Source organism: Hemibagrus wyckioides, linkage group LG05 (genome assembly GCF_019097595.1).
Source record: "Hemibagrus wyckioides isolate EC202008001 linkage group LG05, SWU_Hwy_1.0, whole genome shotgun sequence".
In the NCBI taxonomy this organism is placed as follows: Eukaryota; Metazoa; Chordata; class Actinopteri; order Siluriformes; family Bagridae; genus Hemibagrus; species Hemibagrus wyckioides.
The window spans coordinates 20,822,801-20,848,664 of NC_080714.1; the positions used below are offsets into that span (position 1 = coordinate 20,822,801).

Consider the following 25,864-nt stretch of genomic DNA (forward strand, 5'->3'; position numbering starts at 1 on the left):
AGGAAAGTTCAAGAACTGAAATGCTCGAAAGGGTGCAATAAAGTACATAGTGGTGTAATGTGTTTCATAGATTACTGGCCTTTTAATAAAAATGTGCAGACTTGGCTTTATTATACAAAACTGCACAGAGGAGCACACTGTTTACTGAATAGAACTAAACTAAACATCGGTATTTGGCCCAGCAGCATTACAAAATGCCATGCTATGTTTTTTTTTCCCCACAACTATTAGATTACATCAACAGCATGATACTACTACTACTACTACTACTACTATATGCTGTGTATAAAAGATTACATAAACCAAACTGAACAAAAATGTTCTGTGAAAGTTTCCAAAGGGCAAAACTTCAAATGTTAAACATAGCATTTCATGACCCATAGCATGTAAAGCATGTTCCTGACACAGTTCATTTGCATGTGGTGACACCCACAAAACCCATAAAAATATCAAATGCACAGTCAGCTGGTGCATGAACAATCAGAGTAATTTATTTTGACTAGGAGTGAATGGTGAGGGTAAAGTCTGAAAGGTAGAAACTTTTGACTTGAAATGGACGATGAGGAGGAAGGCTGAAAGAAAGGTTTTTTTTTTTACTTGAAATGAAAGATCAAGGGAATGGCTGAAATATAGAAATGGCTGTTATTTTGACTTACTTCTATGGCAATAAAAATGCTTAATAATATATAATACTAACAGTAATAAATCTTTGGACATATGAATGTAAAAGGTTTTCATGAATGCAAGATTTCTTGTGGAAACACTCATATGAATAAATTACACAAAAATCCAGCACAATTACTGACGCTTTTCTGGATAAGTCTTTCCTTTGACTAAAAATATCAAACCGTAACGCCCATACACTAGAGCAAAACAGTATCCGGCTCAAAAAAAGAGAAGAGAAACGGCAGAGTTTGAGAATTGTAGCTTAAAAGCTGAGAGTGTGCTTGGTGTGACTATTCTCTTGGGAGGCGATAAAAAGCTGTAATAAGGCAATAAGTGAGTGATAAATATTTGGACATTTGTTTTTCAAGATTTTCATGAATGCCAAATTTCTTGTGGAAACACTCATATGAATAAATCATGGATAAATCCAGCATGAAATCTGAAGATTTTTATGGATAAATTACCTTTCCAAAAAAATTTGACTTAGACCACCTTAGATACCGTGATATTTCAGACCACTTTATCATACCGTAAAAATATCAAACTCGCACCTCCCATACACTAGAGCAAAACAATATCCGGCTCAAAAGAAGAAGAAGAAGAAGAAGAAAAATGGTACAGTTTGAGAAAAGCTGGGTGTCTGCTAAATATTTGGACATATGTTTACAAGATTTTCTTGAATGCCAAATTTCTTGTGGAAACACTCATAAGAATAAATGATTCTGAATGATATCTGAAGATTTTTATGGATAAATTACCTTTCAAAAAAAAAGGGGGGGGATTTGATTTAGACCACGATACCTTCAAAACCGCGATATTTCACACCACTTTATCATACCGTAAAAATATCAAACCGCACCACCCATACACTAGAGCAAAACAATATCCGGATCAAGAAAAAAAAATGAAGAAGACAGTTTGAGAAAAGCTGGGAGTCTGCTCGGTGTGACTATGCTCTTGGGAGGATAAAGAGCTGTAAAAACAGTGTAAAAGGCGACTGATAGCGGATGCCTGAAGTCCGCGATTTTCGGAAGTGACGCGGCAGCCCGGCTGTGAGAGACGTGTGTTTGAGGAGAGGGGGAAAAAAAGCAAGCGCGATTCACAAAGCGTCCAGACGCTTCAGATTAACCCACAGGTTTACTTCAGACTTCCAGGTAAGGCTCTTGCATATAGTCTTAAGTTTGTGCAGGTCAGGACAGATAAGGACTCGCGAGCGAATTTGACTTTGGCTAGATAAATGAATTGAAGACGATTCCTGCACATAGCGCAGTTCAGCAGACACACACTGCAGCCTGGGCGATACAACGGGGAGTGAATGGCGATATAAAATATCAGTAATACATAAGTGAAAATAACTAAGATCTATCGTTTGATCATCCTGCGTTGCGTGTGGGGAAACCTTCGTTTTGTTCAACTCCATAAATAAACACCTAGCTGCTAGCAGGCAAAATTCTCCGACTTAGCCAGCAGTAAAGCGTTGCTAAGATACTGCTTGCATTGTACCAGAGGTTGTGCCAGCTAGCCACTGAGCTATCAGCTAGCATAGTTATCTAATGGTTGTTATTTTTATTTTTTATTTTTTTTTGTACGCTAACAGTGACCTCACTCGTCGTCTTATTATTCCCCCCCCAACATATTAGGAAATATATCTTCTCATTAGCAAAAAAAAAAACGCGTCGTTTATTAAAATGTAATTCAAATGGAATCGCCAAGCCAAGCCAGTCTAGCTAACATGAGCCGTAGTGCTGCAACTACGCATAGGATAGACATGCTAGCTCGCTAAGATGGCGAACCACCATGTACTTCACGGAGTTTCCGTCTGCCTAGTTCCATCAACAGTGATTTATTATAAGAGGATTATTTTAAAAAAAAATATTTGTTTCTGTTAAACAATTACTATAAAGATGTTGAACCGATTTCTTCTTGCTTTTTCGGGTTGTCTTGCGAGTCAGACTTGTTTACGCGTCTTATTTTTTTTGTCACGGATATTTACACTTTATTTATGTAACAAAGCAATGATTTTTTAGAACTGACTACTTGAGGAATGAAGGTCTGTATTTAGCGATTTAATTCGGAGATTTTCAACACAATTCAGGTTTCTTTGCATTCATATACATGTAGATGGATGAGTCATGAATCATTAGTCTGGAAGGCGTGCTGAAATTCCGCGTGTTTTTAGCGTCGTTGAAGTTCATTCATTCATTCATTCATTCATTCTGAATGTACTGGATTATGTGGAATGCAGGAAGAGAGAGGTTTGTGATCGGTGTTGAGCTGTCAGTCTCAGGGAAACAGGTTGAAGCAGAGTTGCCAACTCTTCTTTTTCTTCAGGGGAAAGAAGCTAATGCATGCTGAAAAGGACCTACAAGTCGCCAGATGGCGTCATAAATTATATTTGCATATTAAGTGAGTCGTAGGGTGGCCGAGAAGTGCAAATCACGATAACAAATCCGCACACAAAACAACAAATCAAGAAACGCGATAACAAATCCGAAAACGCAACGGCCATTTAGACAAAACGGAGAAGGTAGGTATCGTTTGCGAACGGAATTCTTGACGCTGATTGGACGAGACGTCTCAAGATCCAGGGAAGTCCAGCTTGCTGCGGCAGTAGAAAGTTGATTCCCGTGTACACGAACACTGCTCTTATACATCGTGGAATCTGCAATAGTTTGGTCTTCGAAACGTTTTCAGACATCGCAAACTAATCTTCATGCCATGATAGGCTATCACTATACGCTGTCAGAATCACGGCATATAAACATCCTTCCTCAAAGTAGCCTTGAATGAATTCCACTTTCTTATAAAGATAAATATATATGTTCATTTAAAAGATTTAAAGTTGCACTATTGAAAAAATGTGGTTTAAAGTGAACGCAGAACTCCTACACATGTCCAAGCAATAAGGTTAGATACACGAATTCCTACTTCTCGTGTATCGTGAGTGACAGATAATCAGCAATCAGCGGTAAGAATCCCGTTCGCAAACCATACCTACCTGTTTCCGGTTTGTCTGAATTGTCGTTGTGTTTTTGGATTTGTTATTTTGTTTGCGGTTGTTGTTTTTGTTTTGCACTTCCCAGCCACCGTAGAATCATCATGATCCTTTGTATATCAAACACGTGGTACAGGAAGAAGGAAGGTTTTCTGAAAACACACCAAATACCGTTGAATGGAATGTAGAATCAACATAACGGAAAACTTGCATGTTATATAAAGCGACAATGACAACCCAGGCTTAATGCATTTGGTGAAGTTGGCAACACGGGGCCGATGTTTAGCTCTGATGCTTTTGTTTTGGATAGAAGAGCTTGGTTGATGGCCTTAGGCTGTTGAAATGTCTCCATTCATTCAAAGAACATACATTTCTGGCACCCTTAACCAGAGTGACTTACAGTTTATCTCACCTGAGTAATTCAGGGTTAAGGGCCTTGCTCAGGGGCCCAGCAGTGGTAGCTTGGTGGACCTGGCATTTGACCATGATGCTCCATTATGCTCAAAAAAAGTCTTAATGTTTAATGGCTGCAGATTTTTGGAAATATATAAATGCCCCTGTTTGAATCCTCACACTGGATTTTCATCAAACCTTGTGTAGCTCTGAAAAATGATTCCACAGTACAGGTTTTTTTGCTGTGCGTCCAGGAATAATAATTTTTCCTTGGAATTTGAAAGTGAACATTGGACTAAATTTTGATGTTGGAAACCTCTGTTTGTTTCTGATTTTATCATTGGGTGTGTACAGATATTCATTGAGATATAAAACTCGCAGGGCTAAAGCATGATTTCCAACAATGTTTAGCATAGCAAGTCCTTTGAAATCAGTTCCTAATTAAAAGAAGGAAAAAAAAGAAGGGAGGAACAACAGCAGACAGCTGTGAGGGAATTTCAGACTGGCTTCTCAATGAGGCGTGATGGCATATCAAGATTTTGTCATGAACGTCTAATTAGTGACATAATTATATGACTGACTATTTAACTGGTCATTAGTTTTGGTGTTTTGTCTGGAAGGGAAACACTTTTTTCTACTTGGTCTCAAATATGATTAAAGTTCTACCTCTAATAGCAGTTAACCAAATGTGTGTACATAAACCCCTTCTAGATATTCAAATCTTACATTTATCCAGAAGCCATGTCTATTTGTGTAAAGATAACCAGAGATAGTAACACACACGCACAATCCTTTTTTATCTCTCAGGTGTTCACAGATCTGCCACATCATCGTGCACGTGTGTGTGTGTGTTTTTCCCTGCAGCCTTCCAGGACTGCATTCCTCAAATCTGCCACTCTTCCTTCACATTGCAGTGGCCCATTTTCCAACAATACACACACACAAATACACAAGCACACTTTGTTGTTGTTGTTGTTGTTTTTGTTCAGTTCACATTTCCCACTCATCTCAAAGCTCATATTTCATACCGTACATAGAAGCAGTCAAGAGGAACTTATATAATTTGTATAGCTCTATTTTATCAAGGTAGGTCTGTGCATGTCTAATTTGGCGTTCACTATTTTGAGTATACAACAAGGTTTGATTTGCGTGTTCCTCCTCCTTGTTAAACAGCCGGTTCATTTTCCTGTTGGTTTAAATATAAGCTCCGTCTCTGACGTCACTCGTTCAGCTGGGTTCAGGTGTGTGACGTGCATTATAGGTGTGGTGCCGTCTTCATTCTGATGGCATGCTGCACTGAGCACACTGGCACGTAGAGCCGGGACTCACGGGGTGTGTGTAAGTTTCTTTTCCTGTCGCTAGCCGAGTGAAGAGGAAAAAGAAAGTTAATACTGATCTTGCCTGGATCATAAAGGAGGCAGATACCTTGTTTCTGGTTGGTGGTAATTTGATTAGGGAGTAGGTGACGTGGGAAAACACTGTCTGGCTTTAAACAGAGCAAAAGGCTGAAAGGAGAACATTTGACAACTGTTGACTTGCATGCAAGCAGAACTTTAAAGCTCCGAAGGGAAAGGAATTGGCTGTTTTGCTGTGATCCTCAATTCCTAATGACATGAGGTATAGTCACGCTCCTTTTTTGTGGGTTTAGTGGATTAAACAGCCTTGATTAATTGCCTTTTTCCCTTTTTTCTTCCTTGCCAAAAGGTTAGTATTTTACCACATTGCTGTTTGCTTTGTGTCTGTTAGTATAAAGAAACTAAAGGAGCTCATGATTCAAAGGTGATGATGAGTAAAGCATTTGCCATGTACAGTACTGAATAATGTGTGTTACTACTGTGCCACACAAGCAGTAATTCAACCATGTTGGTCATTTTGAGCAAAGGAAAGAGTAAGGCTTGTGGAAAGACTTTACTCGTTAAAGCATACTCACAAGTCCATGCTGAAATATCCCAGTTTCTGAAGCCCAGCTGTAGGATTTTCCTTAAACCAGCTTGCATATTTATCTGCAGAAGTCATTTTAAAAGCACAGACAGGCTTCTTTTATATGCCATGGACATAAAATACTCTTGGAATAAGGAAACGGGAGGAAGGCCGTTTATTCCCTTTCCAGATTCTTCTTGCAGCGTTTTTGGAAGCAAGCGACAAGAGCAAGACCGAGCGAGTGCAAGCGTTTGGGAAAGTGTGGATGTGGAAGTTTGGCTTCTGTGTCCTTACATGACCCTGTGCTGACAGAGGCCTCATTTTGACACGCAAGCATTTGCAGAAGGGGTGAGAGGAAGAGAGGGAGAAAAGGAAATCTGGGAAGAGTAGACAGTGTTCTAGAAATAAAAAGGATTTTTTTTTTTTTTTCCCACAAAAAATAAAATCCACATACAGAAAGAGAAACTGTGCACATGTTCTTAGCGTCTGCATGCTGAGTATTAAATTGCATACAACATGCTGACCTCATTTTGTGTTTAACAGAATAACAGACGAGTCTAAAGACTGAAGTCCACTTGAACCGTTGGAGAAGTGGATTATGGCGAAGAAGAACAGTCACAAGGGTAAGTCGTGTAAGCAGTATCATTCTGTGCAATATATTTCCACTGTACTTGGTATTTGTGTACCCTATACACAAAACCCTTCTAACCTAAGCTGTTTCTCTGAATCTGGCATGTCATTTTCCTGTGGTATAGTATATGTGTACATCAGACACTAGGCTATTAATAATCATGGGGCAGGAGGGTACTAAGTTGTGTGACTTAAACTGAGGCATGTTGCTCTTTTTGTCTGTGATGCCCAAGGGCATCCACATTCTTCTCTCTGTACAAACAACTTTGACATGTTGGCTTTTACATGTCAGCACACTGTGTTATCACATGGCCCTGACTGCCTTGATATGTGTTCCACTAGTTGTCTCCACAGAAACGATAAAGTTCATCTCTCACCTCCATTTAATTAGTGGCTCCTGTATATTTAGTTCATGGTTTTTCAGTTGTAGTAAGTTAATGGAGGTTGGAACTGGAACGCTGAGCCAAGATCAGCACTTCACTTGGTTATCTCTATATGTTTAACTCCAACTTTTTCAAACGAAAAAATGTGTAGAAAGTCGTGTAAGCAGTATCATTCTGTGCAATATATTTCCACTGTACTTGGTATTTGTGTACCCTATACACAAAACCCTTCTAACCTAAGCTGTTTCTCTGAATCTGGCATGTCATTTTCCTGTGGTATAGTATATGTGTACATCAGACACTAGGCTATTAATAATCATGGGGCAGGAGGGTACTAAGTTGTGTGACTCGAATTAAACTGAGGCATGTTGCTCTTTTTGTACTTTTGTAGAAAGTCCAATTTCGTACAGTGCATGAAAAAAAAAAAACCGCCGAAATCTACCCCGGATTACCACAGAGACCCTACTTTACAGCACTGACTAAACATGCTAGTTAACCTGGAAGCACATGCTGTAAATTGATGGTGGTAATAAAATGGAGAGCAGCTCATATGGACTGGAAATCAAATGCTCAGAGGGCAGTAATTCCTCTTTTATTTTTTTCTCCATGCTCTAGAACATCTACTAAGTACTAGACGACCAAGTAATACAGCTAAAACATTAATCACAATTTACAATATGGCCTCCATCACAGCAAACTGGACCCTGGAGTACTCCCTGTCCTGTAGAGTGTAGTGCTTTTCCTGCTCCAGCAAACCCACTTCAACGCAGGAAGAGCTGATAATTATCTGATTAGTCGAATCGGTGAAACTGTAATATATGCAGGGCAAGTGTGTACTCCAGAACATGTGCTCAGTGTTTATTACAGGGGTGGATAAATAACCAGCCCTTTACAAGTCATAGTTACCTGGTAGGTTTAACAAACCAAAAAGAAAGACTTGTACAAACATTTAGTGTATTGGCTGTGTTAAAGTACTGCTCGTCATAGAAGTGTGACACACCTTGATAAGCTGTACACTTACTTTTATGGTATTTGGTAGACGCCCTTATCCAGAGCAACATGTGTTATATAATTTTTTTTTTTTTTTTTTTTTACACAGCTGAGCACTTTAAGGTTAAGAGCCTTGCCTTAGTTCCCAGCAGTGTCAGTACTAGGGGGTGTGAACTTGCAACCTTCCGATCCGGCATCCCATGTCTTTATCCATTGAGCTACTGCTGAGCTGTAATTATAGCACGAGTGTACACTCCTAAATCCCACCACTTGGTACACCACACACACTGACCACACAGACTGGCCAAAGTGGTTGACAGTTTTTACTAGCTGGATTCATTTGCCTGCAGGTATGACTGGCATGTGTGACAGGCACACGAAAGCAAGCTAAATAAAGTTTGTTATAGAACCATCATTTAACTCTTGCTAGCACCTTTTATATAACAAATTGAGATAAAATAAAGACAGACTTGTTTAAATCATATATTTTCTGTTTGATGCGAGACCTGAAACACGGGTTACGGACCTGCTGTGTGTTTTCTTGAGGGCACAAACATGACGTCCTCCTTAATAATTCTGTTAGAAAGGAATTAGTCTGTATTCTGTACTTTAGCCTATATGAATGCAATAGATTTTATTATATTGCTGGTTTATTATTATATTATATTACATTAGCTATTACATTTGTAGTTGACTGAAACGTTGGGCTAGGCAGCTTTTACTTAGTTAATAAATCTATGATTTGCTAGTCCAGCCCTTTTATTAACAGTATTGTCATATTTGAGCAGTGCAGCATAATTTAGTGCATGATGTGATGTGATGTGCTGTACATGGATTAACCATCACAACCACCCCCCGCAGATGACCGGGGCCAATTTCTGAACTTTGTCTACTGTGAATGCTGTTTTTTTTTTTTTTTTTGGTGAGTAATTTAGATAATACAGTGTAAAGCAATTTTACCATTATTAGAAAAACACTGTGTTTTCTGACCTGGGTTACCCATAACGGGTTACCTGTCTGAACCTTCATATTCTCACCATCATTAGATGAGAGCACTGATATTCTGATTACAGCGACTGGCACCTTGTTGTTACATATCAGAGATTCCTGCATGGGGCGGCACAGTGACACAGCATGTAGTATTGCTGTCTCATAGCTCCAGGCTCCCTGGTTTGTTTCTGAGATCAGGTTGCAGAGAACTCCGTTCTTCATCCCAAAACTTTCTGATTCATCATGACCTTGCTCAGCATAAATCGAAGGTAAATTACTGAATTCTTTTTTACAACCGGACACTGTACGATTTGCTACTATTTTTGCAGAAAACCGTAATCTCAGCCTGGAAAGTTTGCCAGTGAAGTAGCTACTGATCTTTACTGATCTCTTGTTGTACTGTATTCGATTCGGCTAAGAAGTTGGGAACATCCAACCTCCTACTAAGTGCAATGAAATACCGCTTAATTCCTGATTTCCAAATAAACGAAATCCAAATCCTGATGTCATGCTAAAATGGTGACAGGCAGAGAGTGCTCCATGCTTAATGATCATATATCCTGTTATGCTTGCTGTGTCAGGAAACTCCTCTCTTGCTTTTGAAAATACTCCTACTGGTTTCAAGCTCAGCCATTTTCTTCCTTTATGCATCATGTACTCAAGCTCCGAGCACAAGGAACGCTTCGAGACGTGAATTCGGAAACATCAAGTAGGAACTTTTCACATGTGATTTTGTTTGGAAACGGAGCCTAAATCTACCATTTGTATCCGCGTGCGCTGTATACTGTAGACTGAGGTTTTTCCCTGTCAAATAGTTCCAGATGTATATAAATGGTTGCAAATGTTTACAGTTTCTTATATCAGGATTTTTCTATTAATATGGGTTTGGTTTTATACAAACTGGAAGGCAATCAATAGTAACATTCAGTGTTAAGATCATTTTGTTCTGAACTAGCAATTTTATAATTATGCATAGTATTCGCCGGACACTATGAAGACTGTGGGTTTAGAGGTAAATTTGTTTATGCTAGTGTTCTATGCATCATTTTGAAGTTTCCTTGAATATAAATCCTCTTTGTTTACTTGAACTGAAGCACTGTAAATGTTGTGTAACAGCCAATATATCATTCCAAAAAGAATTGATTACGTCCATTTCTAGCTATCCAACAAGCCGATCAAAGCCTAGCATTCTCTGCGTGACGAAATCGCACTCGGTCAGCAAGCTTATCTTCAGGAACACCGATTGTATTTACTGCTGCATTTGTTAAACTGGCTCCTTAGACAACATGATGGCAAGTGCAGGAAGATAGCCTAGGCAACATTAAAATGTAAATAAAACCATTCCCACATCGAAAATATAGATATGGAGATTGTAAAAACCAATATATCAGCTCACTTTTCAAAAGAGGAAAAAGTTAATTTTGACCAAAACCTGATTTGCATCACTTTCTCAAATTCAATGTCAGTTAATGGGGCTTTCCAAAATAAACGCAAAAAAAGGCATCCATAAGCAAGTGTATGTTTAACTTATCACTTAACTTGGTTTCATTTCATGTTAAACCGGACTGGAAAATGTGCACAGATGTGTTCTGGGTAGGTATATATATATATATATATATAGCTGAAGCTGTAATTCTGTGTTTGTTTTTGTTTGTCTTTATTGTGCCCATTACTGTATTGTATATCTGAGCACTTGACTGAGGTTATAGCACTTGACTGCTATAACACCTGACTGCTTTAGCCATTTCTCATTTTGTTTAGCAAATTGGAGGCATTTGCAAGTGCATTTAAATACAGACAGGAGTTAGGGTGCACTGCATGGCCACCGCAAGCTTTTGTTACTCACTTCCTAAAAGATTGCAGTAATCAGGGCGCTGTGCTTTATGTGGAAGGGAAAGCAGTGGTCAAAGGACCACACAGTGTATCCTCATGCAGTGAAATAAATAGGGTGCTTCTTTTTGTGAATGCTCTTTGCCCTGCTGAGTGCTGACGTGCGTTCACATAACAGCCTGGAAGGTTACGACTCTGTGTGTGTCTTATCTTTCTCTTTTACACAGTAAGCATTCTGAAGATTCTTCATTGCTTCAGGTTTACTTTTTCCCCTTAAACATAATGTAAATTAGTAGGTTTGCCACAGCTGTAGAACTTTTTAAGGGCCTTTGACAGCTAGCTTGGGGTGTGTGTGTGTGTATTTGTGTGTGGTTTCCCCCAATCATGTAAAAAAATACTGGAAATATATACAGTAGTGCATATTTGTGCCAAATACAGTGATATACCAGTGATGATGATAGCTATAAAATAAAATTCCAACAGCTACAGAAGATATCTCAAGGAACAGTTAATGGAGAATAATTTTAATTGCACACTTTTGAGGTTATTAACTAATAACAAATCTTACCATACACGTTTAGGTTGGCCCTGTGGTGGTCCAGCGGCAGGATCCCGCACACTCTTTGCCAGTGTTTGATTCCCGGGCAGGGAGCTAACCCAGCTACTGAAGAGTTAAATCTCAGTGCCAGTCCCAAGCCCGGATTAAATGGGAGGGTTGCGTCAGGAAGGGCATCCGGCATAAAACCTGTGCCAAAATTGAAATGTGGGCCAAATGATCTGCTGTGGCAACCCTAAACGGGGAGCAACCGAAAGAACAACAACAAGCAGGATCTAGCCAGAATTCTGATTAATAAAGCAAGGCAATACACAATTTCTGACTGCGGTACTGTTAACAATTTGACCTAATGATGGATCTCAGAAAGCTTAAAATACATCCTAACTATGTTCTACACCATTCTCATAAAGGCTACTAACTGAAATACCTTACCACACAGCGGATGACATCAGTTCCTGCTTAATCTAGTCCCTGATCGTGTCGAGTCAGGACCTGCTGAATCTTAATATTAAACTGCACCAGAAATGCATTCCAGTCTGATAATTATTAGTGTATATCTTATGATTGCTGTTATCAATAATACCACTGTCCTGTAGATTTGAAGGCTATAATAATATTTATTATTATTAATATTTTCAGTACGTTTTATCTGTGGTTAGTTAGCCATTTGTGACAGTATGATGGTTAGAACTTCCCGCTCCAGGGTTTAATTATTTTTAGATGTTATTTTTGCAGTGATTTTAAGTAAAATAAAGTTTGTCATCCTATACCTCAAGCAGATTCAATACGCGTACACTGGCCAGACATGAATACTATGATTTATGTGCATTTTAAGAAGAAAACGCGACACAAATCGACTTGTTGACTTCTTGTTAAACGCAATGTGCTGCACTAAAAATGTTGCTTAGTCTGTATCAATGCACTTGACTAACAAACTAGGTCAGCAAGTCATTTGCATCAGGACTGCCACTCATGGGCAACACTTCTGACCTACTTTTAACTTTCATTCATATTTTTTTTTTTTGCAGGTGTAATTTAAATTCAGGAAACTTTAGCCACGCTTCAGTACTAAACTGAAATTAATGCTCCTTGGGAAACTTGCTCTAATCTTGCATCTCATTCTTCTCCTAAGCAATTGTTGCATTCCTAGAGAAGCACTTGAGTGCTGGTCATTGTAATTAGTCTTTTCATATTTGCTTGTCTGAGGAGGAAGCTTGTTTAAATATCTCCTAACCATAATCCCAGTGGATTTATGAGGGCTTGTATTTAGGATTTATCTACATTTAACCCTGCATGAGATACAGCTCTGGCTCTGTATGGGAAAAATGGAGAAGTGGTGAAAAAGCAAGCTAAAGGGAGGGAGAGTTGGGGCGGAGGGAAAAAAAAAAAGGGGGCGTCTGGAGGTTTAGGCTGGGATGGGACTGAGTTTTAGGATCTCTGCGTTTTTGATTTAGAAGTTTTGTGTGGATGACTCTGGGTAAGTATAGGCTGTGCATGACCGTTCATGTCTTATCGACGTGCCTGCTTGCTTTTCTGCTGTGAAAGTAAATAAAAAGCTGTGAATAGAAGTTATGGACTAGAAAAGTGCCACGTTTTAGAAACTGTTCCAGTTTTAGCATTTAGCAGTTCGGTGCCATTACCAGAGTAGTAGATTCATGTAAATGATTAAGTGATGTTTACTGTATTATTTTTTATTGAAGCAGCTAAAAGGTTTTATAATAGTTTCTTTCCTATTCTTCTGCTCCTGTTTTTCTTTTTTGTCCCCCCCTGGGCTGTGCTTCTGACCTACATATTTAGAGGAAAATCCCCCTTTCCCCACTTCCTTGTGCCAAGTCGTGCAGTATTCTCAGGCTGCAAGTGCTACAGCTCAGACCGAACTATTAACCCCATGCTTTCCTTTTGTTTTGCGTCTTTTTATAGATACATCAGGGGTGGAGTTTGACACGCACTCCAAAATGGTCATGTCCCAAGGAGGAACATTTGAAAGGATGAAAGAAAAGGTAAACTGCTTGGTTTCCTCTTCTATTTATCATGTCCTGGAATTGAAGACCTGAAAAGCGGCATTCTCTAAACCCATAATAAAGATCATTCACTGACTTTAATGTGTTTTGTTTTCTATTCTATGTTTTTTGCACTGTGGTGTAGTCTTTCTGCTGCATTTCTTTTTGCACGCCACTAGTTTTCAGGCTTCGTGACTGTATTATTTAGATAGTGGCCTCCTAATCATGAAGGTGCATACAAAAACGGAAGACGCAATCCTAAACATGTAAAAAAAAAAAATTAAAACCTTAAAAGGATACTGTGACCATGTATTTTCTCTTGATCATATGATAACTGCCAGAATTGCTACTAAAAGACTTGGATGTAGTTAAATATTATAGTTTCTAATGTATTGTATATTGAGGTTCAGTGCACAAAGCTATTCTAAGTTATGTAATATTATCAGAGGTGTGACATTTTCTGGAAGTTCACTGAGGAGTACATTGTCCTGAATAAAATACTTTTTTGCACCCTTCCAGACACACACACACACACACACACACACGATAAAATGGTTTCTTTTTAAGATTAGACAGACATTCAGACATTTTCTTGTATTAAAACTAAAACTATATACCATTATGTGGACATGAATACAACAGAACTAGCGTTCTAGGCTTCCAAAATGTAGGCTATGATTTAATACTTTCAGTTTTGTTTTCCTCAATCTGTTTCTCATTTGTCCGTTTCCCACCAGATCAACGCAGTGAGAGCAGTGGTTCCTAACAAGAGCAATAATGAGATCGCCCTGGTCCTGCAGCACTTCGAGAACAGTGTAGACCGAGCTGTGCAGGCATTTGTTGAAGGTACAGCTCATTTCACAGCACAGCTTATGTATGCATAGAATGTTTGTGTTTGGACGGATGTATGATTAGTTGCGCACATTGTGAATGAGCAGTGATGTTTTTTTTGAAAACTATTCCTAGATTCAGGTTGACTGGCAGAAGCGTCACTTTGCTTGTGTGTGCATGTTTGTCTTTCTTTCTGGGTCTAAGCACACGCAGTCATAGACGGGTGGAATGCACGTCAGGAATTCAGGCTGCCACACTTTTAACCTTTTCAGTCCTTCCAACACACCTACCATTGTAAAGCTTCATGATAAGCCTTTAGTCACTGACGAGCAAAATCAGTGTGTCCCAACAGTGTGAATAGGCCACAAGCTGCACTGGTGAGGGAAAATGATTTGGGATGTATTAAAATGCCATGTTACTGTTGTGCTCTGTGTATCATGTTTGTTTATCTACAAATGACATCAATTTAAAAAAAAATGTTTTTCTTCTTTGTCTACCCTAAGGCAGTGCAGTAGAGATCCTGAAGGAATGGAATGTCACCGGTAAAAAGAAGGTGTGTGCGCTTGTAATGACGCAGAGAGAATGCCTGCGTCACGGCTTTTCACTACAACACTTTAGAGCTAAATATAGTGCCTTCTTAGCCCTAGAGTTTTTTTTTTGGTTTGGTAATAAATAAATAATGCTTTTTGGCAGAGGGTTGCAAAGCTTATTATTTCTATATTTGCGTAAGTTTAATTAATCAATTTACGACTTAACAGCCTAAGAAGAAAAAGAAGCCCAAACCCCAGCCAGAAGCCCCGGTTGATCCTGCCCCGTCTGAATCCGTCTCGTCTCCAGAGACGGCGTGTGCGGGGGCTGTTAACGGTTTCCATGCCAACGGTTCAGCTGGTGCTGATGGCGAGTCTCTGGACTCGTTGAGCGAACAGCTGGACTCAGCCTCGTTGGACGCAGCCGAGCTGGAGTTGGAACCTGCTACGCCTGAGCTCTCCGTCACAAGTAGGCATGATGTCCACCAATATAGACTGCTGTTCCTCCTAGAGTGATGCATAATTTGTAGGTGGGCTGTACAGTATAGCAGTAATGGATTGTGATCACTAATAGCATACCGTAGCTCGGCTCTGATTGGTAGGTAGGTGTGGATTAACTTTATCAAACAGCAGCTCTGATGGTGGTGTTGGGTGTAATTCAAATAAAACATGTACAAATAAAACAATACACTGTTGTTTCTCTGGTAATATCTTAGAGAATTGTGTAAAAAAAAAAAAAAATTATAGCTGTTTTGAGTCAACTGACTCGCTTGTCTTGTGAATGTTCCACAACGTGTATAAATGGATGAAAAGCTTGCCTTGTTGTTCATTAACGCATTTAAAAAAATGTAGCTGTTGGCTGTGGTATAAGAGGAATAACTTGCTGTTAATGGAAAGTGAAAGGTAAAGCCCAAGTCTGTCATTTTAGTATTAGCTCTTTATGTATTGTCTTATCTTAGTCATAATTTGAATAATTAACATGAGCTGCTGAGAGAGTTTCAAATATTCATGCACCATAATAAAAACTGAAATCTGTGGGTTGAAACTGAAAAAGAAAAAAGTACAGATACCATGCCGGGACCCTATTTAAGAAACAGGTGTATCCTTTATTCATTTGTTTCTTATTAGTGTGTTCTTTATCTGTTTGCTTTTCATCCAGGAGGAGAAGCAGAATCTCAGAAAAGCTTAGCCCCAGCCCCATCCCAGCAAAGCACCAATAATGGAGCTCGACAGAATCAACACGGTTCTCGAGGCAACAAATCCCGCCCGAGACCTTCTACCAGTTCTCACAACGCTCCTTTTCTTCCACCCGATGATGGCCAACATGGTTCATCTGCAGGCAAAAAGATTGGTAAGAATGCTGCCATACTAAAGACTCGATTTGAGCGATACCGCTGCCTATTTTGTGAGCCAAAGTAAAGCAGTCAGAATCTGACTATGAAAAAAAATTCTCCCTGATTATCTATAAACAAATCTTGGTAGTTTTCTTGTCCCTCTCTACTCCTGATGCCTTTATTATCTTTGATACATCACATATTGTTTCCTTTTAATTCACTTGTTAAACAACTGATGCTGTTTGCAAATAACTTGAAATTGACTTCATTTACTTTTTCAAGCCCACAAAACCACTACTCTAAATTTATCCGGTCTGAAATATCAGATTGGCAGAAGTGGAGAAACGTGAGGCTTGGGTAGTTTGAGCATGTAGGAACAAAACAGATACAAGTTTTTGTTATGAAGTTCCTATATTGTAGGTGTCACCCAATATATTTAACTATAAGCAAGCAACACAGGCAAGTTATTTAAAGAGCAACTCTGGTGAAGATGTAACTACATGCATTTATTTATTTATTTGTTGTTAGAAGCTACACCACAGCTGGAATACATGTTGATCCTTAGGGGCTGTTCATTACTCTTCAAAACCAGTTGTATTTGCACCCAAGCAAGTTGTTTTATAGTCTAAATGTTGACCTCTGTTGTCTTTCTCATGCATAGGTTTTTAACTCTGCTTATGTTTACAAAGTTGTCCCGTACTAGTGAAGGTAAAATCACACAGGCAGAATTACCAGTGCCCCTTTTAATTACTGCTGGTTGTGTATTCAGTGTGAAAATGTGAAGAATAATTATGTGGCTGATTTCTGAAGCTTCTCTACACCTTATTTAATTGAGTAGTGGTATTGTATGTTTATAACACTACAGTAAGTCCCTTACAAACAAGATGCATGATATCTTTACTTTCTCATTGTGAGAAAATGCTGACATTAAGCTCCTGTGAGTGAATGGATAATAGGAAACGCCTAATTGCACTGTAAATACCTTCATTTTTGTAGTTTGGCCCTGAATGTCAGATGATGATCGGTGTGTGTGTGTGTGTGTGTGTGTGTGTGTGAAGGAGTTTTGTTCTTTACTCAGTGGTGAAACATGATTATTCTGGAAAACAAAGTCAATTAGAAAAATGTGAAAGTGAAACAAGCAAATAAGCAGCCGTAAGGAGTTCAGAAACCAAGACTCATGTATTAAAAGAAATGTTCCGGTTGCTCTTTTCCCTACTGAGCTTTTTTTTTTTTTTTTTTAAATCTTCGGTTTCTCATTTATGACCATCTGTTAAACATCCCACCACCCCATGGCCTCTAAAACGATTCATTTCTGAGGCAAGATTTCCTATGACCTCACTAGTCGTGGGTAGACAAACAGTTTTGTGTGAGATCAATAAGCACAAGTGCGTGTGATGTGTGTCTCTGTCTCTCTGTCCTTGTACGTGTCTGTTTTTGGACCCCCTATCCCCTGTTCTTGTAAATTGCGAGGTATTTACCTTATTACTCAACTTTGATCAAATAGAAGTAATGCAAATTCAGGTTGTTGCACCTGTTACATGGGATAAAACCTGTTGCTAAAATACACTGGTCACAGAACTGAGGTTACTTAAGGGGTGTGTATGTGTGTTTACTAATGTGCAGCAGGCATCGAGTTAAAGGTTTTGACGCTAAGAGACCAGGTGTTGGTGTGCTTCTGTTATTCACCACACACCTCAGCCAAGAGACCGTAATGCCCTCATGGGTATGTCAGAGAGTGAGGGGGGGGGGGAGACTATACTGCACCCCAGCAAGCTTTAGAGAGAAAGAGAGAGAGAGAAAGAGAAAGTGTTCATTTAGCATCAGCTATGCAGTTTGTCAAAACACAGACCCACCGGCAGATTGCACAGGGGATCTGTGTGTCACAACAGGGACTTGACTGGTTCTGTCTCTGTAACTCTGTGGATAAATCTGTGTACTTATAATTGTGGCCTTTTTGCATGCTGCTGATTGAGTCCCTGTCTAACACAGTAAACAGACCTGATTTCCATCTGAGCCTGGGTATCCTTGTGGACCTGCCATGTTATTCCCTTCCTTGCCTTTCTTTTTGTACGTGTTATTGTTGCTGTATGCACACTATAGCTTACAGATCTATCAACATGGCAGATTACAGTCACCCTCCAGTGAGCAGCATTTCTGTAGCCAGAACCATTTTGTTGATGTGACTTTTTGTGTTAATTCAAGGGGTTTATCCATTTAGGAATTATACCCACTGGACAGTTTTCCAGATTTGAACAAAGTTTTCATCCATCTCTCTTCAGTACCACATATCCTACAAACCTGGTTTCGGGGCACAAGGCGGAGGTCAGCCCATTTTAAGGCACAATCATGCACACAAGCTTCTTAAAATTGGCCATAGCATATCAGCCTAGCCTAGAACGTGCAGGCTCCATACACACAGGGTGGAGGCAAGAATAGAACTCCCAACCCCAGAGGGGCAAGGTAAATGTGCTAACCACTAAGCCACTCTGTCCCCCTGGACAATGATTGTGTAAAATCTGCACCCCATAGGTATCACAAAACGCTGCGTTTCATCCTTGGAGATGCTTCGAAAGTCCGCTGCTTGTTTGTGGGTCTTTATGCCTTCAATTTGTCTGCAGAAAGTGGCTGACCCGTCCATTTAAGAACATTTGCTTTGTTGCATGTTTTAGGTGATTATCCATCTGTACTGTGAAATGCCACACTATCAGTTTGACTGAACCTGAACACATAAAGTATAATCCTATACACTTCAGGTTTCATCTTGCTACTTCTATGATCAGCAGTCACATGATCAATAAACTCTGCTGACCCAGTTCCACTGGCAGCAATACGTGCCCAAACGCTGCCTCCACCATGTTTGGCAGATAATGTGGTACACAATGGATCATGAGTTCATCCTTTCCTTCTCCATACACTACTCTTCCTATCATTCTAATACAAATTAATCTGTTCAGAGAATCTTATTCATGAACTGGGAAGTCTAATCCGGCATTTTTTTTCTCGTTTATCATCACTGGTAACGCTCAACCACTTGTACCCCCTTGAATGGAACCTGTAAGATTACACTTCAGTCACATCTCGATTGCTTTATTTTAAGGTCATTTTGGTGGTGTACAGAGGTATATTCATGAAAATGATTTTACACATGGACCATAGTTGTACCTAATATGAATGTCTTGAATTTTTAGCCACGTTCTAACGATTCGGGTTTTCCTCTTGCTTTCTTTCTAAGCACCGAACATTGACCGCTCAGTGAAGGATCTTCAGCGGTGTACAGCATCTCTGACACGATATAGAGTGGTAGTGAAGGAGGAGATGGATTCCTCCATCAAGAGGATGAAACAGACCTTTGCTGAGCTACAGAGCTGGTAAATCAGTCACACACACACACATCTACCAAAGATTTTGACTAGCGTGGTCAGGATTCTGTCATGTTCTTTGTTTAATAATGGTACTAAAGTTTTGTTTACAAGGATTCCGAGCCAGTTGTGTCGAAATGTCAGTGAACACTTTTGTTTTATGGGTCATGTCAGGTTAGCCATTTGTAAGCACAAACATTAATATTAACTAGCCAGGAGCTGTTTTTTATTACAGATTAGTGCAAGTTTTTGTTAGTTGTGTCTGCACTTACTGCAATTTAGGACTTGACTTGCATCTACATTTTATTTTAATAGCGATCTTAACCATATTTATGTATGATATCGCTGTTTGGAACTTAATTGTCTGTACTGTCCAATCTCATAACCTAACATGCATGGTGGTGCAAGTCACATTGTGATGTACACTCAGCTTTCCTTGTCTGAGCTTGAAGACTAATATTGACAGTATTACCAATGTTAAACATTGATATTTCTTGTTCCTGTCTAAATGCTTGCCCTTCTAGTTTGTGGTCGAAGCTTTAACGTATACACAGTTATGCAGTGTATTATAAATATTGTACATTTGGCATGTTCGTGCTGTTTCGTATTTAAACCAGGATCAGCAAATTAAGATATTTAAACATTTAAGGAAATTGTTGGAGTGCTGTGTGACATTGTAGGTTATAAAGTGTAACTGGCAAATGCAAATTCCTCGTCATTGTATTCTGTGCTTTACAGCAGACTGTTGATGTCACCCTGAGACAGGTTTTTTCATTTATTTTAACCTTATAAGCGCAGAAGGACAATTCTCTCTCAGATTTATTTTAAGAGTGGAGCAAATCACGCCAAAATCTAGAATCAGTCACCAGCTTTTTTAGATAATGTTGACAGATTGCAAACACTGTTTTCTCTTTCTCCATCACAGTCTTATGGATCGGGAGGTGGCTCTGTTGGCTGAGATGGATAAAGTCAAAGCAGAAGCCAGTGAGTATATACTGTTTTCTTTTTGGTCTCTTCATGTTAGTATTTAAAATAATTTTTGGGGCTAAAACAAAAATTCGGAACACTTTTTGGAAATATAAATGGTAGAATATTTTAGACTTAATTGAGGGGGGAAAATGAAAGGCAGTAATCTGAAAATGTTTGCTTAGCAAATACTTGGGTTTGATTTAGCAGATGTCTTAATCAGAATGACTTTGGAGAAGAAGTGCTTTGGAGTCTCCGGCTCCATATATGCTATTGGTCAATGCCTTCAAACACTATAAATCTAAAATCCTGTTAGTGGTGATGAGTAGATCTTCGTTCGTTATTTGAAAATAGCCAGTGACTCTGACAGCTAGTGGAAGTTTATTCCACTAGCATGCTAAAAATCTCAGATAGGACATGGTGCAAACAACAAGGTTTGATGAGTGCCTTCAGGTAGGTCATTTTGATGCATCCCTACTTTCACATCAAGGTCTGAGGTGGTCACCTGAGCGTAACGGACCTCCCGGTGAAGAAACACTCGAGTCATTCTTCCTCTTAGCCACCATGCTCTGAAGCACACTCAGGTCAGCAACTGACAGAACCCATTAATGGTCCCGCACTGCTAAACCACAGCCAAGCATTTTCCCACCATCTGGACTGTGCTGTGGACAGTAATGGAAATTAACAGGAGCAGCACCATTTTCAAAATGAAGACAAGATTTATTCAGTGCTATTCCGGTTTATATGACTCGGGTGTGTGTTGGACAGGGGGCAGTGTAGCTGTGCAGGAATGCATACCTTACAAGGAGTCCATTCTCCAGGTCTTCGCCCTGAGAAACACTATCAGGTGTCGAGCTCGACTCAATGGCTCTTTTGTACGTGTGTGCAGTTAGGAGACAGCAGCCTACAGTAATCCTGCTTTCAGCTTCTGTGCTCAGCTCTCTCCTTTCCTTTCCCTTGCTCTCTTGCCAGTCCTTTTCATTTAAAAAAAAAAAAAAAAAAAACAACCCAAAAAGCCAAAATCCTTTGTGTCATCCTACCCACTGGATAAGTGTCTCACTGTGGGTAATGTGCATTACTTGAGAGCTCAGCTTGCTCTACAGTCCTTCCCCTGTTCAACTCCGTTTCTCCGACACTTTTGTCCGTGTGCTGAACGCACATTCGGCCTCTAAGATTGCCCGCACATTACCTCAAATACATCAGATGTTGTCTACAGCAGTAAATTCCATAATGGAGGTCTCTTTCTAATCTTTTGGTACATTAAGCTGTCGTCAAGTTGTTTAAATGGTCAAATGAAATGCAATGAGGATCAGAGTGGAATTCATCACAACTGGTTTGGTTTAAGTGGTTTTAAGTATTTTTAGACCTCAGTTATACCTAAGTGATTCACAAAATTGCTCTGCAATGTTTAGTTTCTTTATTTATGTACTTATTTATTTTTTTTTTAATCCATGAACACCAGGCTCTTTCTGTTTTCCTAAAGGATGCTAGGTGTTGTTTCTACACGTGTATTAGACGCTGTTGAAATGTTCTTTTTTTTTTTTGCCTTGTCCAATAACAGAACTCGCCAAATACCCTACCCTGATGCAGATCCTCTTGTCCTTAGAGGTTTAGTTATATTAAAGTGCTCATGAAATGTGATTTCATCGCTGATGTTGACATACTTCCTTTTGAAACAGGAAGTCAGAGAGAGATGACCTCCACCTACAGAATCGAAATGGACTCGAGGGTTGCTTAGCAACTGGCTAAATAATGTAGTGGAGAATATAAAGATAGCTTGTTTCCAGCTGTGTAGAATTTCTCACTGCCAGTTGGCTCTTTGCAGCTTTATCATGTTGGGTATAATAGAAGAAAGGTTTCCAACCAGGACTTCCCTTGGAGAACAGGGAAATGACTTCTCATTTTCCCCCCAAATTAAAACTGTATTAAAAACGAACTTCCTAAGTTGCTGATCATTTCTTGTACACACACACACACACGCCCAGCCATGATGTTTTTTGTAGTTTGAGGTCAGTTTAAGATTTCCTATGGTGAATGAACATGCACGCACACACCCATGTAAACTCCAACCATCTTTATAATACCCCAGGAAGGGTTCGAAACAGGAATGTTTTCTGCTAAATGTATGCTATTGCCTGATACTCAGTGATGACTGCAGATCAAGGGTGCATTTTAGACAGTGTGATTGAACAGTCACCGGACGTTTCCCAACAATTATGAACGTGAAATTTTAAGCAATAACTATAACCTTTTTAAAATATATACTAACACATTAATGCCTATAATGCCAACAGCCTCATAATAAACAAACTCTCTAAAATGTGATTTCATGGGCACTTTAAGCAGATAAGAGGAAGATCGTTTTTTGGGGGGGGAAATGAGAAGGCTTATAATTGTTTTACAGTTTGTCCCAACAGCAAATTGCCTCATAAGTCTAATCCAAAGCTTATAAAATGTTGCACTATTGCATATTTATTTGTAACTCAAAAACCTTTTACTGCAAAGAATGAAGAAATGTGCTAACTGTGAGTCATATTTGCTCTCACATATTTTAGCTGTGTTCTTCTATTCTATTTCTGGATTATATGTTTTCATATTCATATTTCAAAGTGACCATGAAGAAATGAACCGGCTCTCTTCTAGTGTTTGAAAGTGTACACAGAACAGTGGCTTGTTAACTGTGGACATGTCAAGATGTGTGAATTATTACAGGCTAACCACCTTAATTGTGGGGGTTTTTTTGAGTGTGAGATTGTGACTGTTTTTTTTGTATTCATCTGGTGTAGTGGCTATCCTGGATAAGCGTCAGAAGCGAGCGGAGGAGTTGAGGAGACTCACTGACAAGTCTGCCTCCATGTCTGAAGAGCAGCTGTCCGAACTCCGTGCAGATATCAAGGTATGGGCGTGTACATGTATACACACACGTTCATGCATACATGTACATACAGATATAGCTAACCTTATTTTCCCTTCTCTTTATTTCAGCATTTTGTGAGCGAGAGGAAGTATGACGAGGATCTTGGAAAAGCTGTTAAGTTCACGCACGAACTGGAACCGCTTAAAGCCAGTATCATGGCCTTTGGATCAGGTAGGGTTTTGACAAATGAGTGTAGGAGAGCACTGAAATTCTGTCAGACTTTTTAACATTCTCACTTTTTTTTTGGTCTTCCTGTGCAGTGTATCATCCGCAGACCGGCTACTCCAATCGCTCTCGCTGTAGTTCCACTTCTTCTTCTGTCACTGGCTCTGCCTCTGTAGAAGCCTCTGCTCCAGCTCCACCTCAAGCTCAGACCCAGGCTTCTGGTTACACAAGTCGCCCCAACGTCCCACACAAACAGGTAACACACACAAGCACAAATTTCCATACTCTGTCTCATCAGTAGATATGATATGCTAGCTAGTGGGTGGAAATATGTAATCGTGGGAGTTTGTAATTTTTTTTATACTGAAAATGATGGCTTTATTAACGTTTCTCTTCCTGTCTCTGTGTGTTTGTGAAGGTGTTCCAGGGTAACAGACGTATATTTCAGGGTTATCCCAGTCAGCGCCATAACGGCAGCTCCTACTACGACCGCAATTCCAACCGGAACAACTACCGCTATTCTGGAGACCAGCGTCACCAGGGCGACCGTAGCCAGGGCGACCGCAGCCAAGGCGACCCATCCCACTCGCAGTACTCAAACAGCACGAAAGGCCCCGCCCACCCCTCTGCGTCATCCTACCAGCAAGACCGCCCTGCCCAAAACGGGCTGCCGCAGAGGCAACCTCGGACATCCCCAAAAAACCCCTGACACACACCCTAAATGCCCTGCGACCTCGTTTCAGATCCCTATCCCCTCCCATTTCCCTCCCTTCCTGTGTATTCATCCAATCCCTACCCACATCCCTTCCTCAACTCCCTTAAAGCCCCACACCCTTGTTTGCTCAGTTTTTCCATACACATGAAGAATAAAAATCAAGTTTACATCTGTTTTTTTTTTTTTTTTTTTTGGCCACATCTTACTCCCCCCCCCATGTCCACTCGATTTGTTAACTTGTCCCTTTTATCTTTAACCCCTACCTTCAGGCATGCATTCCATATTTCCATATTTAACCCAATTTGAATGTTCAATGATTCTTCAAAGAATTTTTTTTTTTTATTATTATTATTTTTAATGGCTATTTCTGTTGCATTACTTCATTTTGACTTTTGTTTTGTTTTGTTTTCTCATTTGGGAGAGACCTATGATACTTTGTTATTACAGTAAAGTGGCTAAGAGCTTTCACTGACGAATCTTCTTTAGTCCTGATTTGTAAACATGTAGTGCACTATTCATATTTCTTTCTTTTAGCTTTAGTTTGTATTCAATTTTTGCATTTGTTTTGTCTTTCCGTCACTTTTGATATAGTGCGCTAATCATATTTCAAGCTTTTGAGCTTTAATATAATATCGTCTGTTCTTTTAATAGAACATTTGTTGTTTTTTTTTTGTTTTGTTTTTTTTCTTCCTTTTAAGTTTTTTTTTTTTTTTCTTGATTAAAATTGAAACGTATGGTGTTTAGCTGATGGGCTAATAGATTTTGACCTTGATCCTGAAGTCAGATGTTAATTGCAGTGTTGAAGGGTAGATATGGTTGTTAAAAAAAAAAAAAAAAAAAAGAAAAAAATGGAAAAAAAAAAAAAATCACATAACCTTTTTTTTTGAAACACAACCATTAGTCTCGGTAGAAATTATGAAGAAGTGCTGCTGACTGAATTAATGTATTGACTGTCCATGGGGCTAAATGTTCTGATCACGGTCTGCCATAATTAAGGTCTTACAACCTTACAGGCCATGCCTTTTTATTTATTTTTGATCGGCTCTCCGTTCAGAGTGCTGTGCAGTGTTTCACAGCCTTGACCACCATTTCACCTCTATTTAAAGGCCACAGCGGGCACAGAGGTTTAGACCTGTGTGCCCTTTTCATTCTTCCACAGTATGCCTGCGGTGCATTTAATATACCTGCCTTTGATCACAGAACAAACCTCACTTTTAGTCTTTTTATGAAGCGGCTGTGTGTGTGCATACATATGTACAACTAGTTCTTTCACGAATACATATGCTGTATTACGATCAGTCGACACTTGTACCAAGTAAAGGAATACTCAGCAGTTTGTTTCCCAGACTTCTGAAGTTTGTTGAGTGCATGTCATTTAACCCTTGTGAAGGTGCTAAAACTGAAATGTAGGACTTCGTCTCTTTCTTGCTCACATACGATGATCGATATACCTCATACGTCAGCCGTTATAACTCTGATAATCTGTACAGAAAAACCAGGGCTGTGCTTTGCTTAATTTGGATTTGAGAAGTGCATTAAAAAAAAAAAAAAAAACTATCCTGATGACATGGCCGTGCTGCTATCCCTAATCGAAGTCTGGTTTAAAATAAATCACCTCAATGCCCTGATGGCAAATCCCCATTCCATTGCCTTAACAGCTCAACAGGCCGTTCTCTTTCAGCGTTGAATTTCTAGAA

At 39.5% G+C, this 25,864-nt stretch overlaps 1 protein-coding gene across 4 annotated transcripts; it reads left to right on the forward strand.

Annotated features, from left to right (window-relative positions):
- The first annotated feature begins 1,640 nt into the window (after positions 1-1,640).
- On the forward strand, positions 1,641-25,864 carry spats2 (spermatogenesis associated serine rich 2). 4 transcript variants are annotated; one of them, XM_058389893.1, is made up of 13 exons: positions 1,641-1,820; positions 6,518-6,597; positions 13,274-13,353; positions 14,091-14,199; positions 14,688-14,737; positions 14,943-15,180; positions 15,871-16,062; positions 19,278-19,413; positions 20,330-20,388; positions 23,157-23,266; positions 23,356-23,458; positions 23,548-23,708; positions 23,871-25,864. In XM_058389893.1, exons 2-13 carry the CDS (start codon positions 6,573-6,575, stop codon positions 24,159-24,161), a joined length of 1,554 nt encoding a protein of 517 aa, XP_058245876.1. In that variant the 5' UTR covers positions 1,641-1,820; positions 6,518-6,572; the 3' UTR covers positions 24,162-25,864. The 4 variants fall into 4 exon arrangements, with proteins under 4 accessions (XP_058245876.1, XP_058245878.1, XP_058245877.1 ...); XM_058389895.1 differs by lacking the exon at positions 1,641-1,820 and adding an exon at positions 5,069-5,392; XM_058389894.1 differs by lacking the exon at positions 1,641-1,820 and adding an exon at positions 5,400-5,671.